Source organism: Heterocephalus glaber, unplaced genomic scaffold (genome assembly GCF_053883595.1).
Source record: "Heterocephalus glaber isolate CG9 unplaced genomic scaffold, H.glaber_assembly_v1.0 deba00001442, whole genome shotgun sequence".
Classification (NCBI taxonomy): domain Eukaryota; kingdom Metazoa; phylum Chordata; class Mammalia; order Rodentia; family Bathyergidae; genus Heterocephalus; species Heterocephalus glaber.
The window spans coordinates 56,774,809-56,790,982 of NW_028258296.1; the positions used below are offsets into that span (position 1 = coordinate 56,774,809).

At 41.2% G+C, this 16,174-nt stretch overlaps 1 protein-coding gene and 1 long non-coding RNA gene across 7 annotated transcripts in view; one reads left to right on the forward strand and one right to left on the reverse strand.

Moving 5' to 3' along the window:
* Rprd2 (regulation of nuclear pre-mRNA domain containing 2) overlaps positions 1-16,174 on the forward strand; it is a 96,875-nt gene that overhangs the window by 39,524 nt on the left and 41,177 nt on the right. For all 6 annotated transcript variants that reach the window (XM_004853973.4, XM_004853972.4, XM_013075511.3 and 3 more), the window contains exon 2: positions 12,891-13,020. In XM_004853973.4, coding sequence (XP_004854030.2) covers positions 12,891-13,020 — 130 coding nt within the window. The remainder of the gene's footprint in view (positions 1-12,890; positions 13,021-16,174) is intronic.
* On the reverse strand, positions 6,897-10,612 carry LOC110351013 (uncharacterized). The gene is made up of 2 exons (XR_002398025.2): positions 10,127-10,612; positions 6,897-8,190 (listed from the first exon to the last, which is right to left on the reverse strand). It is a non-coding gene; the product is annotated as an uncharacterized LOC110351013 (long non-coding RNA).

The following is a 16,174-nucleotide window of genomic DNA, read 5'->3' on the forward strand; positions in this document are numbered from 1 at the left end:
TAAAAGTACATGCTGCATCTGAGAAACGCAACGCTGGGCTATCTTGGAAACTCACCATAGTGGCTCCTTCCGGCTTCTTGGCTGTTTACATCCAGGGTCCTGAGAATTATTTGGCACTGTCCTGGGATCTTGTAATTGACGGGTCCTGCTCAGTTCCCCAGCCAGCTTCGCCATGCCCTACCTCCTACATCACTACCATGCCCGACTCTTCAGCACTTTTTATATTTATTTAGTTAGTTAGTTTTTTGGTACTGGGGATCGAACTTAGGTCCTTGGGCTTGCGAGGCAGGTGGTGGAATCACTGAGCTAAATCCCCGGCCCTTTTTTAAAATTTTGAGACAAGGTCTTGCCAACTTGCCCAGTTTGGGCTTAAACTTCCAGTCCTCCTGCCTTAGCCTCCCAGAGTGTTGGAATTACATGTCCACCATGTCTAGCTTAAATAAAGGTTTTTTTTTAAAAAAAAAATAGCAACACCATCATTAACAACACTACCTTATTTTTATATATGACTATAGATTTTACACACATATTATCTTTTTTTCTTTTTTTGGTACCGGGGATCGAACTCGGGACCTTGCGGTTGCAAGGCAGGCGCCGTAACCACTGAGTTAAATCCCCGGCCTTATATTTTCTTTTTTTTACTTTTATTTTTTTAAATACAGGGGACTGAACTCAGGCCTTTGCACTGAACTATATCTTCAGTCCCTTTTATTATTATTTATATTAGTATATATTCACTGGATTCCTATTTAATCCAGTGGGTTATAATCTTTTGCTATTTATTTTGACACAACATTGATTTGGCCGGTAAGAACCCTTCAAGCTGAGGCTTTTATTTTCTTGGTATGATTATTTGAATATGTTTTTACGTTCTCATACAAGATGTTTCAAGCTATGCTTGTACTTTTTTTTTTCCTAGCCTGGAATAAGTCATTTCTCTAAGAAGTCCTGGTTCTGGTAGAAACTAAGATCTATGTATTAGTTATGCTCATTAATACTGGAATTTGTTACTGTGTGCACACACAAATACACATATTCATCTGCATACCTCCTGTATATAACTCTGAGTTATATCAAGACTTCATTTACAGTCCAGCACCATAGGGCTTATACTAGCCTTTTTCCTTTCCATATTTGTAACTTTCTAGGTCTGTATGTGGTTCAGAGGCAACATTACTGAGATTTGCTGATAATTTGCATAGAGGGGAGCAAAGATGATTTGAGATTTTTAACTGGCCCCACCAGAATAAATTGATATACTAATTTTGTTGCTGTTGATGTTGTTTGTTTGTTTTGGGTACCAGGAATTGAACTCGGGACCTTGGGCTTGTGAGGCAGACAGTGGAACCACTGAGCTAAGTCCCCAGCCCTTGAAATACTATTTATTGAGATAAAGAATAAAGACATTTTGGAGGAAGAGATGAGGCCAGTTTTGGGTATGCTGGCTCTGTTCTGTCTGTTAAACATCCAAGAAGAGACATTGGGTGAGCAGTTCAGTATTTGAGTCTGCAATTCAAAAACAAGATCCAGGACTAGGGTTGTGCCTCATGGCAGAACACTTGCCTAGCATGCATGGCACCCTAATCCTTAGCACCTCTAAGAATGAGAGAAGAAAAGAAAGGGAGTCCAGGATGGAAAAACAAACTTCAAGAAAACCAATCAAAAAAATTTTTAAACACTAGGAATGAAGTGCAGGGATGCTCCACCACTAAGCTATACCCCCAACCCTTTTTATTTTTTATTTTGAGACAGGGTCTCGCTAAGTTGCACAAGCTACCTTGAAACTTGGGATCCTTCTGCCTCAACTTCACAAGTAGATGGGATTAGAGGCATGTGCCACCATGCCCCACTAAAATTGGTCACATTTTCAGGGCCAGCATAATTGTATTTCTTTAATAACCTTTTATTATGGAAGCAGCAAATACATACTATAGAAAATTAAAATACAGGTAAGCAAAAGATAATATATATCTCTTAGAAATCAGTAGTATAAAAACAGTTTTATATCCTTTCTGATCTTTTATATAAAGATAAGTCTTTTTCTAAACTGAGATCACGCCAGGCATGGTGGCACACACCTATAATCCCAGCACTCAGTAGGGTGAGGCAGGAGGATTGCCATGAGTTTGAGGTCAGCCTGGGCTATATAGTCAGTTCAAGGCCAGCCTGGACTATAAAGGAAGACCCTGTCTCAAAAAACCAATAAACAAATAAACTGAGATTATTTAATTACTGTTTTTGTCAGTTGATTTCCATTTCATTAAAATTTTATTGTTAAAAAGTTTTTGATTTTTATTAGTACTACATCTTTAGAGTACATAATGATTATATTCTTTGTGGGGAGGTGGTACATGTACATAACACATTGTAAAATTTTTCATTTTATACCAGACCACATCTAGATTTCCTCAATTAGTTAAAAAATGTCATTTTATACTGTAGTTGTTTATAGTGGTATATGCCTGTAATCCCAGCACTGGGGAGGCTGAGTCAAAAGAGTTACTGACAGTTCAAGGCCAGCCGAAACTGCACAGCCGAGACCCTGTCTCAACAGCCTCCCTCCCAAAGTTGGTTAGTTCAAACCTATAACTAATCAAAGAACACAAGTTTATTACATCTGAATACTATATTCCATCAGTCTCTCTTAATCCATTTAGTATATTTTATGCCACTCATTTGTTGATGAGACTAGGCCTGTTATCCTATAGAATATCACACAGGGTATAGGAGTTTGGTTGTTTCCTTATGGTGTTATTAGCTCTTTTTACTATTTTTTAACACTAAAATTACTTGCCACATTTTTCTAAAACTCTCCTCTGTATAGAAGCTTTTTGTGACTTCTTTCTTACTGTCCACAGAATAAACTCTTAAAACTCTTTAGCTGGATATTTAGATCTCACTAGAATTTGTCATCTTTGCCTGTTCTCTACTGTCCTGCCTTGCAAACCTTCCTGGTCAAACAAAAGTAGAATAGTGCTAAGAGCATGAACTCTCAGTGGGCCATGGTGGCACCTGCCTGTAATCCCAGCACTCTGGGGAGGAGGATTGAAAGTTTGAGCCCAGCCTGGACAACCTAGCAATTTAGAGCCTGTGTCAAAATAAAAAAATAAAAATAGGACTGAGGATGTAACTCAGTGCAGAGGCCCTGGGTTCAATCCCAGTACCAGGGGAAAAAAAATTAAAAGAACATGAACTCTAAAACCATCTGGATACATGAATCCGAGCTTTACTACCTAATAGCTGTGTCTCTGGACAGTTTACTTCACTCCATCCATTAGAAGGGAAGGGCAGCAGTACCACTTTTACAGGGTTATTGTTGAGGCCATTAGCTAGTATTTGCATCATCTTTAGAACTGCCTAGGATACAAAAGTGTTTAATAATTTAAAGCTGTTAAATAATTTAAAATTCTAGTCTAAGCCTTTCCCTTCTCTAAAACAAAAGACACTCATTGCACAGTTCTGCTCAGCACCTTTGCTCATCTGTTCGAAATGGAATGCTCTTTGCCTTCCTTCCTACCTATGGAGATTTAACTTTTTTTATTAGTACAGTGTATGTTTGAGAGAGATAATAAATACATTCATCATGGCAAATGGGCACATATTCATACTGCATCTTGATCCTTTTTACTTCCCCTTCCCTTCTCTCTCCTGTCTCCTCCTGTCTTCTTAACTAATGTTAATTGGGCACCTAACAGACACTGAATTAATCATTGAGGATGTGGCAGTAAACAAGACCAAATTCCAGCCTTTGGGGAGTTTATAAACTAAAAGGGGCAGAAACAAGTACACTAGAGTGTAGTAAATGTGGGAAAAAGTGTAAGTAGAGGCATAGTCTTGTGGAGTCAGGATACTTTTTGGAAGAATAGGTTATATATAAGCTGAGACATGAAGAGAATTACTTTATTGAAACAGGCAGCAAAACAAAGGAAAGGAAGTAGGACTTGAAGATCAAAACAAAGTGGGTTCACTGAGGTGGAGCTGTAAGGAAGAAAGTGGCTAAAGTTCAGGATCAGCAGGTAAACATGAAACATGTTACAGAGGACATTGAAAAGCATTCCGGATGGGTCTTCTCAGTTTCCTCTGCCCTTAGGCATCTTCCCAAACTACCTCTGCTGCTGCTAAACCTCCTGAATTTGTACAGTGCTGTCACTAAAGTAGAGGACTTGCACTGGGAGAAGTAGTAGTAAGTTTGGGGTATCTCTGGAGAGATGTAGAGATAAAAGTGACAGCAATCAGAATCTGGCATGAATCAAATTTAAAATTTTGGGTCTTTTCCTCTGGATGAATAGAGACACTGATAATTAGGATGGATTGTCACAGAAAGGGAAAATTCTGATGGGAAAAGGAAGAGAAGGAGCAAGCAAGATTTCTGGGAACTGTGAGTAATTCGTTAAAGAAGACTCTGTAAGAGCAGGTAGGATGCAGATCATAAAGGGTGGCTAAGTTTCAGCTATTTCCAGTGAACAATGGGAAATCATTGACAGAGTTATATGAGAAATAAATGTATAATGTTTGCACTTTATTTTATTTTTTATTTATTTATTTTTTAATGTTTGCATTTTAGAAGATAAATTTGACCGGGGCATGGTGATGCACACCTACAATTCCAGCTCTTAGGAGGCTGAGGCAGGAGGATTGCAGCAAGTTTGAGGGCAGTCTGGGCTATAAAGTGAGTTCAAGACCAGACTAAAATTACATATCGAGACTCTTATCTCAAAAAGTCCCCCGAAAGAATATAAATTAGTGACAATATAGAGAATAATTTGAGGAGACCAAATCTAGATCAGAATAATGTTAGGAAGGTGGTGCGGTAGTAACCCATATCAAAGGAGATGAAGCCCAGCAAGAAGCAGTAGGAGGAGGAAGAGAAGAGGCACAAACTTGAGACTCTGTTGGAAACAAAATTGCCTGGACTTCGAAACTTATTATTAAAAGGGGTCAGGTAAGGAGTAAAGAATTGATAAAATTTAGCTGAATATCAGAGTAGTAACAGATGGAAAAAGACCGAGGTAATTTAGGAAGATAATTAACAAAATATTGAAAAATCAAGCTCACGGTACTCACAGACTTAGAAGTAGGTGTGTGCATTGACTGGTGGCAGGACTTCCAGGCTGGCTGTCTTTGGAGCCATTGATACAAAAGTGGTAGTGGCCAGTGCCATAGGAGTGCGTGATTGTGCTGATGAAATCACCATTCCATTTTTATATACTAAATGCTTTATGTACCCTGTTTCTTTTAGTTCGTGTAAAATAACCCTGTGAGGTTGTCATTTTACAAGAAAGGAAAGTGGTGTAGAGAATAGTTAAGTGATACATAGAACCCCAAAGCTAATAAGTGACAAAAAGGGTCTGGGAGGCAGCTCGGTCAAAGGCCCTGGGTTCAATCCGCACTGCTGCAAAACAAACAAACGAAAAAACAACTGAAGTATCTCTTATAGCTGATTAAAGACATTCGAAAGAACTAGTGTATAACATTGGGAGGCCACAGGCCGGGGATGTAGCTCAGTGGCACTGCACCTGCCTGGCAAATGCAAGGGCCTGAGTTACCCAGGAGAACAAAAAAAAATTGGGGGGGCCAGTTGCAAAAAGAGATTATGAGTTTAGATGGTTTTATTTTTCTGTTTGTTTTGAGACAGAGTCTCACCGTATAGTTCAGGCTGGCCTTGAACTTGTTGTAATCCTCCTGCCTCAGCCTCCTAAATGCTGAGATTATAAGAGTACCTCCTCAATCTTTTTTTTTTTTTGGTACCGGGGATCGAACTTGGGACCTTGTGCTTGCAAGGCAGGTGCCGGAACCACTGAGCTAAATCCCCAGCCCGTCCTCAGTCTTTTTGGTGTAAATTTTCTTTGGCAAAACCAAACTGCAGAAATTAAAGTTTGGTAAAAGCATTCAGTTAGGTTAATCCAAATTAAGGATTTAGCTCAGTGGTTCCGCTGCCTGCCTTGCAAGTGCAAGGACCCAAGTTCAATCCCCAGTACCAAACAAAACAAAATAAATTAAGGATTTTGTTGGGTGTACATGAGAGAAGGTTAAATTAGGGAGAGAAGGGAAAGAGAATGAGGGTATTGATTTTTTAAAAAGTAGTTTAAATAATACATCAAATACAGGTATTCTAGAATTGATAAAGAATTGAGTACTGAAGAGACTGAACAGTTAGAGAAAATAAAGAATAGATATCTCAGCTTGGCATGGTGTGCACACCTATAATCTCAGCACTCAGGAGGATCACTGAGAGTTTGAGGCTACCCTAAACTGCATACATAATAGACTCTATCTCTAAAACAAATAAATAAATAGGGCTGGGGATTTAGCCCAGTGGTTCGCAAGGACCAGAGTTCAATCCCCAGTACTAAATAAATAGGAACAAATCTTGATGGAACTGAAAAACAAGTGTAATGGGAGTGGGTGTGGTCAGAGTAGGGGATTTTAAAATGAACAAAGCAGTGGTTCTGGAGGTCACTGAGTTTGAGATCAAGGAACCTGAGAAACTGAAAACATGACGGGTTATTTATATGTTTAGTGAAATTTGCCCACTGTAACAATGAAATGTAGGTGGCTTTACTCAAGATTCTAGATAATAAATTTAGCCAGCCTGGTGGTGTGGGCCTCTCTTGTCCCACCTACTCTGGAGGCTGAGATGAGGGGATGACTTGATTATACAGGTTTAAGACCGGCCTGGGCATCTAGGCAAATTCCCATTGCAAAAAGGAAAAAGCTGATTAAGTCTTGTGGGCCTTCGAAAAGCTTAGCCTAGGTGTGCACATGAGATCTTGTTTACCTGGACGCTCACCAACCATTGAAAGTAGTGTTCCCTTCTGACGGAGCCCGCCGTCACTTGTTGAACAACACCTGAATGGGGAGTGAGGATGAAGAAAAAGAAAGACAAAGAGACAGAGTCGGGGGAGCTCCCAGCATCCGAGCTGCTTTATTGGCTTTACTGCTCTCTTTTATAGCACTCAAGAATAAAAAACATCTTACATAAGGCACATCTGAAAAGTTCCCAGGCCTTGAGACAGTCCTGTGTTTTCTTTTTCCTAGCTCCGTGTCCTTGTGCTGTTCTTATCACTTTCTCCTACACCTAACTTCTTTAGAGCTGGGCAGCAAGTTCTACAATGTTTCACTTAACCCTTTCATAGGAAATCCAAGTTGTCCACCTTAATGCTTATAGAGCTGTTGGCTCTCCACATCTCCCCCTGTTTTATATATTATGATCAAGGTCCCTTGATCACGCAGATAGACTGTGCCTGTCTTAGGCGGGGAACACAAAGAAATCCCTTACCCGTCATGGAGTCAAGAGTGTCACAGTACTCTTGCTCTGTCTTAGGTTGGTGATTTCCTGTACTCCTCTTACCCGTCATTGACCACCAGCCTCTGCAGGGGATTACACCATGGGCCTAGGCGGCACAGCATGTAATTGTAGACCATGGATACTTCCAGCCATCCTCATTAAAGAATGCACAAACACCCGCAGTAGCACCGGAAGGATCATGCATCCAAGAAGTAACCCTCCTCCAATGATTACTATGGAAAGGAATTACCACCTAAATGCAGATGTAGATGGCAGAACTTTTCTAATTTGTTCGATAAAATCCTGTGCAACCTGGGCTGCATCAAATTTTAGGAGTTTTGCATTTTAATATCCAAATCTAAGAACACATTCACAAAACCGTTATCTGATTTTCTGTTCAGGTGACACAATTGCTTATTTGACAATTGAAGTAAATTACATTATAATAATCATAATCTTTCTAAACATTAATATTTCCTACAAGCAATACCTAAGAACGCATGACATATGCAGTGACATTTTTTTTTTTTCCCGGGGGATGACAAGAATTTTCAGACCAGTCCAAAACACATCAAATCCAGTAATATTATATCTCACAGGTGCATCCGCCACACATCTCTTCCATGGAACAGTCTTATTGGAGCATTAAAAGCTTGAGGCACTATCCTGTATAGTTGAACAATCAGACCTCGTTTTTGTCAGGTGCCGCCGGCTCATCTCCATTTTTTCAGCTTGTTGGATGTACAACAGGTGGATCAGGTACATAAGTCCAATAAACTTTCCCATTAAGCGTCATCATTGGATTTATCAGCGGGACAGTTGTCGGGATCCTCCTGAGGGGCAGGAGAATTTTCTGCAAAACGGACCAATCTTTCAGGCAGCCACCTGGCACCTTCAGCATCCTGCGGGAAAACACAAACATGCCCTTGTCCCCATATTAATACCGGGTTGGGGCCACTCCATACCCCCGTGAGGGGATCTTTCCACCTCACTAGAGCATATGATGATTTAGTTTTAGGATGCCACAGCCTTTCCCATCACTTTGTCTTCATATCACCAACCCTGACCCAATCCCAATCCTACAGATACTTTCCCATGGAAGCCCAGTTTCAGCATCGTTTTCCAGCCTTGATGTGAGTTTAACCCCCCCCCACAGCCATCCCCGGTATTTTTTCCAGCTGTCACTTTCCAGAGACTCTCCACTTTCTCTTCAATGGCACTCCTACTTCCTGCAACCTCCCAGTCAATCCATGGACTCAAGAGTCTTTCCCTTAGTGTTCCCTCCCTTCCTAATCTGTTCTGACTACTACCACCATTGCCAGCCTCTTTGCCATAGTGTTCTACTGAGCCCATCTGCTATTTGAATTCTCCCTTAACCATCCTAGCTTCTGAATTCTACCACATTGGAGATAGTTGTGTCTTTATTAGTGCCCTTCTCCAACCTTTTATTATCTTACCATGCATATCACTGATAAAGAGATCTCCAACATTGTCAAGGTGCCATGACCACTACAGCCTTATTTTTCTTTGGCCCCCTCTCACTTCTCCTTCATGTTCTACTTATGTTAATCTTCCCTCCAGGTCTTTGTCCTCCTGGGCTTTCTTACACACTTTGCCTGCCTTAAGGAAAAGTTGCTGTATCCTGTGTTGCTTCTGCCTTTACTGTCATTGTCATTCTCCCTTGGTGTAGTGCCTTCCCTGATCCTCACAATAATTCTCTTAGCTGCTTTTTCTTTCATCTTTCTCATTCTTCTTGCCAGTTGGCCCACCTCAGCTGTCATGATCTGTCCTAGGTTGAAGACTCCTCACCTCTTCTCTCTTCTTCTAACCCCAGATTGATCTTTTCTCCTGCTTTCCTTTTCAAATATATAACAGAGTTCTCTGTACCCTCCCGATTGCCATACTCCCAGGCCTGAGAATCATCGAATTCCCTTCCTTAGTCCCCTTGGATATTTTTTCCTTTCTAGACCTTCCCTAGGCGCTCACAGATTTACCTCATTCATGCAGCCTTGTCACACTGCACCGACACATGCACCAGCCGAACACCTTGCTCACTACACCGTGGCCCCAGCTGTCAGGTCTTTCCAGTTCCAACATCCATGGTACCAGGAACCTATCACATTGCCATTCTCATCCTTACTTTCACACTATTCTGAAAACATTCTTGGAAACATCTGCCTCTGATTCTCCCACCACGATCCTCTGCCACATGCTTTTATCTTCTGCCCTCACTCCTGCCGCCACACATGCCCACCCCATCCCCTCAAATACATGCCCGCTGGCAACCCCACCTGCTGCCGGGCCTCACAGCTCTCCCTTCCAAATCATCAGCATCTCCCAGGTCTAAAGGACCCTCATCTGGAAAAAGGCCTTTATTTAGTTCAGGCTCTGCATCAGCACAAGCCGACGGGGCAGATGGCTTAGTTTCACTTTCTGTGGGAGGTGAAGGGACAGCCTCAGGAGCATCAGCCTTGTCAGACTCCTCCAGGGAAGGACTTGAGGAGGGTCCTTTAACCCTCTCTCTCTCTCATGTCGAGGATCCAAACTATCTCTAATTAAAGCCCATAAACTAAAAGTATCTATAGGGACTTCAGTGGGTCCATGACCATCATAATAGTCCTGAAGTCGCTTTCCCACCTTATTTCATACTTCTGAATCTATTGTGCCTTTTTCAGGGAACCAAGGACAAACTTTCTCTACAAATTCTAAAAAGTTACATAGCTGTTGTTGCCCGACCCAAGTACCTTGGGCGTGCTGTAAATTTTTCAGGGTCTGCACAAAAAGCATTCGACTACTTCCCTGACCTATATTAACCCCCTAGTATTGTGCCGCCCTTACCTCCTGCGGGCCCACAAAACCGCAGCGTTCTTCACTTCTGATCCCCCGTATTCAGGTCCCTGTTCGGGCACCACCCATGACAGAGCCCGCCAGTCACTTCTCGAACAACACCTGAATGGGGAAGTGAGGATGAAGAAAAAGAAAGACAAAGAGACAGAGTCGGGGGAGCTCCCAGCATCCGAGCTGCTTTATTGGCTTTACTGCTCTCTTTTATAGCCCTCAAGAATAAAAAACATCTTACATAAGGCACATCTGAAAAGTTCCCAGGCCTTGAGACAGTCCTGTGTTTTCTTTTCCCTAGCTCCGTGTCCTTGTGCTGTTCTTATCACTTTCTCCTACGCCTAACTTCTTCAGAGCTGGGCAGCAAGTTCTACAATATTTCGCTTAACCCTTTCATAGGAAATCCAAGTTGTTCACCTTAATGCTTATAGAGCTGTTGGCTCTCCACACCCTTCTAGTAGATAGGATGACTTATGTGTATCTGAGTCATATCTAGATTAATTGGTTAAAAGGGTCAACAATAATAGTAGTAATAATAAGCAATTATCAGTTACATTCTGCTTAGATTCCCAAAGCCTGTGTTCTTTCCACCAACCTTGGTATTTCTACAAGTTGTTTATTCAACTCAATACTTTTGAGCTGGGCACCTGTAATCTCAGCGCTTGGGAGTCTGAGGCAGGAGGATTGCCACAAGTTCAAGGCCTCCCTAGGCTATGTAGTGAGTTCAAGGCCAGCTTGAACTACAAAGCAAAATCCTGTCTCAAAAAACAAAAAAGCCCCTCAATACTTTTGTCTCTCCAAATGTCTGGGAGAACAATTTTGTTTTAGTTTCTCTACAGTTAATGTTTGTTTTGTTTTTAGTGCTACACTCTAAAGGAGAAATCTACTTGAGGGGTACCTTGAACAGAAACTTAACCTGAAGTAGTTGAAGATTTTAGCACATTCAGTAAACTGATCCATTAGATCATTTATCCATCCTTTTCCCCTCCTTCTTCCATCTATGTACTGTATTTCCCTGAAAATAAGACCTAACCAGAAAATAAGCCCTAGCACAGTTTTTCAGTATGCTTGCAATATAAGCCCTACCCCAAAATAAGCCCCAAGTAAGATAGGCAGACTGAAACATTTAGTATGTCTTTTGCAACACACAGTGGACATACTGAATTATAAAATAATATAATATATAATTAAACATAAACAATGTTGACATTAATACTTAAAATAAATGATAATATAAATTATAATTGTTTGTAAGTACCGTAGCAGGCACCTTTGGGTGAGCGGTAAACGCCTGTGTAAGCAGATGAATTGGAGACTTACTGCCAAATGACCAATTGGAGGACAGACACAACACACAAATAACATGTGCACTTGATAATGAACAGATGTAGTTGTGTTTAATATGAATCTTCATAATTGAACAGGTTGTGTGTTGTAATGGACGTACTTAATGCACTCATGAAATAAAGCAACATTTTCTGAATTTGGATGCCTGCAATTTTTCCTCCCTTTGTATGCCTATCTCATTCTTTTTTTAGTATATGTGCTACGGAAGCGAGCACATGCCCATCATTCTTTTTTTTTTTGGTACCAGGGATCGAACTTGGGTCCTTGCACTTGCGCAGTAGGTGGCGAAACCACTGAGCTAAATCCCCAGCCCAAAAGGGCATGGCTGTAGTTTTTATTTTTTTTGTTTTTTGGTACTGGGGATCAAACTCAGGACCTTGCGCTTGCAAGGCAGGCGCCGGAACCACTGAGCTAAATCCTCAGCCCCCCATCATTCTTAACTTAGCATTTTTGTTTCCACTCCTGTCTCGTCAGTCTTCAATTAATGCTTGACTTAATGGAAACTTTATGAGGCCCAGTTTGCAATGAATGGGTCATGACTTGGGTGAAGAATTCCTGGGATAAAATCGCTGATAGCTGTGTTGCTAATGCACTAGAGCAGGCTACAGGGATAAGAAGTGCTCATTTAAGGAGAGATTGGGGCCAGTGGTTCTATTGGAAATGGAGTTGCAAGAAATTCGGGCTGGAATTTGGGGTTTGGAGAATTATGATGATGTTCCAGAAGACTGTATTTTTGTACATAAATAAATGTAGATTTTTGTACGTGAGAAAATAAGCCATCCCCTGAAAATAAGCCTATTGCATCTTTTGGAGCAGAAATTAATATAAGACCCTGTTATGGCTTATATCTAGATGTCTCCCCAAAGCCCCATGTGGTCATAGTTGAGGCTTTCGGAGAGTGGCTGGATCTAGAGTGTGTGATGCTGGGATCAAGGATGATGCTGGGATTGAGTCCTGGTGCAGTGCTAGGATTAAGGGTGCCCCATCCTGGTTGTGAGTGCTACCCACCCCAAGGGGTGGATAGCCTGGATAGAATATAAGGAGCAGAAAGGGGGTCAATGCTGGTTGCTTGCTGCTGCTTTGCTACTTCGGTGCTTTGCTGCCCTCTGCTATTCTACCCTGCCTTGGAGCCAGCCAACTGTGAACTGAAGCCTCTACTAACTGTGAGCTACAATAAACTTTTCCTCCTTTAGCTTTGGGTGCCAGGTATTTTGTCTCAGCAATGAGAACAATAACCAAGATAGACTTGGTCTTATTTTTGGCGAAATACAGTATGTAATCATATTCATCCTTTTATATCTATGAAAAAATAGCACACTGTATTTGAGCAAACTATAGTGAGAACACTATGATTGAAATAAATTGAACTAAGTATAAAATGACTTACTTGGTTTTTATTGTCTTTTGTTATCTCTAGCTGCATATCCCCACCGTTTGAATCTCTTCTACCTTGCTAATGATGTCATACAGAACTGTAAAAGGAAAAATGCAATCATATTTCGTGAATCATTTGCTGATGTCCTTCCTGAAGCAGCTGCTCTAGTGAAGTAAGTAAATTTTTACTGCTCTTTCTTTCTTTTTGAGACAGGGTCTTGCTTTGTAGCCCAGGGTGGCCTCAAAGTTGCAGTGCTTCTTCTGCTTCAGCCTCCCATGTGCTGGGATTACAGGTATCCACCACCACATCCAACACATTTTTTTATTAGTTTATGTTTGCATTAGGTAATAGTTACTTTCATTTTGGGGGAATTGGGACATTTTTTGATCATTTTATTTTGTTTTTTGGTACCAGGGATCAAACTCGGGTCCTTGCGCTTGTGAGGCAGGCGATGGAACCACTGAGCTAAATCCCCAGCCCATTTTGATCATTTTAAATCCCTTTACCCTTCCGTCTTCCACCACGCTTCTGTATCCCTGCTCCTTGGGTGGTACTGGGTATTGAACCCAGGACCTTCACACTGAGCTACATCCCCAGTCCTTTTTTTATTGTTTATTTTGAGACAGGATCTTGCTGGGTTGCTGAGGTTGGGCTCAAACTTTTGACCCTCCTGCTGTAGCTTCCCAGGATGTTGGGAGTACAGTCACATGCCACTGTGCCTGGTGTGTGTGTGTGTAACACTTTTCATTTCTTCTCCTAGAGTTTGTCTGAAATCTTGCTCCCCCCTTGAAGTCTGTATTAAAGAGTAATGGGAATACTTATTCCCAGCTCTGTATTGATTTACTCCATTTTGCAGAATTTGTTTCCAACATTGCTCACAGTTTATTGCTGTGAAATGGTGAGAGAAGGAAGGGTTTCATGGTCTCAGTTGGGGGCAGCATTCTGACCAACTTTCCTCTCCTGAAGAGAAGCGTGCACATTACTATATGAGTCAGTTTTCTTTCTTCAGGGAATAGTGCTAGTTTCAAAACAGCATTTACTAAATATTGACTGTGAACATTTCTTTTTGAATATCTATTAAGCATCCCCCCAGTTTGGGGGGAAAAATATATATAGAGAAAGTTATATTTGATCTAATTTTTGCCCTGTATTGATAGTGTTTTCTTTGTGTTGTATCAATATTTCTAAGTTGTTTTGTACAGGAGATACACAATTAGAAGATAGTCATTTATACTGAACAGTTATAATAGTTAAATATTTCCTCCAGCTATATACTTAATAATATTGACTTTGTTAGTATTAACACATTTAGAACTAAATAACTCTTGTTCCTTCTTTTGAGTAAACTTGAAATGTTCACTTTGCTATTAAAAAGATTAAATTATAGGGCCGGGGATTTAGCTGAGTTATTCCGGCTCCTGCCTCACAAGTGCATGGTTCTGAGTTCAATCCCCGGTACCAAAAAAAAAAAAAAAGATTAAATTATGGTACTACTTAAATGTCCTAAATAATTAAGATTTATGCACAAATCAGAAGTACATAAAATAATATGATTTCAATACTCATTATACCCAAATTATACAGAGTGCTTTATTTAATTCTGAAAACAACTTCATGTAGTAGGCACAACTGGTGTCCTCATTCTAAGAGAGAACTGTTGCTTAAGGAGGTTACATATATTGCTTACATTCTCACAAGTATCAGGGTAACTAGCTAGAAACCCACCCTAGGCCATCCATACCCCAAAGGCCATATTCTTTGCCACCTAACTGCTAAACTAATGGGGCATGGGCATGTACCCCTGTAATCCCAGCTCTCAGGATGAGGCAGGAGGATCACAGGCCAGCCAGGGCAACTTAGTGAGACCTTGACTCAAAAAATAAAAGGCAATAAATAGAGAGAGAGAGAGAGAGAGAGAGAGAGAGAGAGAGGAGAGAGAGATTGATTGAAGAAATGGCTTGGAGAGGCCGGGGATTTAGTTCAATGATACTGTGCCTGCCTTGCAAGCGCAAGGTCCTGAGTTTGATTCCCGGTACCCAAAAATTTAAATAAATAAATAAATAAATAGGCTTGGAAATACAGTTTAGTGCTCCCTGGTTATGGGTGGGTCATTACAAAAACCTGCTAATCTGCACTACTGGTTTACAAATAAATCCAGTATAATTCTGAATGAAAAGAGCAATGTGCTCCCTGATCTTTAAAAGAGTTTCTGCTGTATCACTGTAGTTTCTTTTTTTTTTGGTACCAGGGATCGAACTCGGGTTCTTGCACTTGCACAGCAGGCGACGAAACCACTGAGCTAAATCCCCAGCACTGAGAGATATACTTTTGAAGGAAAAAATTTGACATTATTAAAAATGTTTCCCAACCTGTAATCTATAAACTTCAATCCCAGTCAGATCTCTGTAGTTTCATGTGGAAGGTAAAGAGCCAAGGTAATTTTTTAAAAGAAAAGTAAAGTTAGAATTCTACCAGTTATCAAAATTTATCTTAAAGCAGGGGTAGTATCACCAGTAAGTGTGGATTCTTAACTACGTGACAGTGGAAACAGACTTGAGCCAGTTCTTGAGCCTGCTGTTGGCCATCAGTATTGTCTGCCTCCTTCTCAGGTTGCTCTAAAGAGGAATTGTTTTCTAAGATCCTACAATCTGCTGAGGGTTCTTGCTCAGTTTGTATGGAAATCAGGAACTGGCAGTGCTAACAGCCCGGGCTTTGAGTGCCTGTGGCTGTCAGCTCTCTTATTGTTAGCAGCCTGGTTTGCCATTAAGAACAAGCAGCTACAACAGGCCCTGGGAGCTCTTCTAGTCACTGGAGGCTCTGGCCATTCTCTGTCACTGTCACTTTCCATCATTCTCTGCTGCCAGACTGCTTTCAGTGCCAGTGCCCTTTGGTGCTACCTGCTCTTAGCATACCACCTCAGCATGCTGTACTTGAGATAGAAATCATGACTAGGCAAAGCTATTCTGTCTAGAAGATGCTTTGCTAGGATTTATACTGCAGCAAAAGGGAACCAGTACTTGGACTAAACCCACTAAGGGTATGGAGAAGTTGCTTGTAAAGGAAAAAGAGGCTCATATACGTGCCTCTTTTGTCAGACTTTATGCTTGGTCATTGGTAGGGGAAGCGCTCCTTTCGGACCTACTTTGTTTATTTAATATTTATTTATTTGGTGTTTTTGGTGACAGGGTCCCCCTGTGTAGTCCAGGTTGGCCTTGGACTCACTGTGTAGCTCAGTCTGGGCTCCAGCTCATATCAATCCTCCTGACTCAGCTTCCCAACTTCTGGGATTAAGGGTGTGAGCTACCACACCCCACCTGTCAGACCTA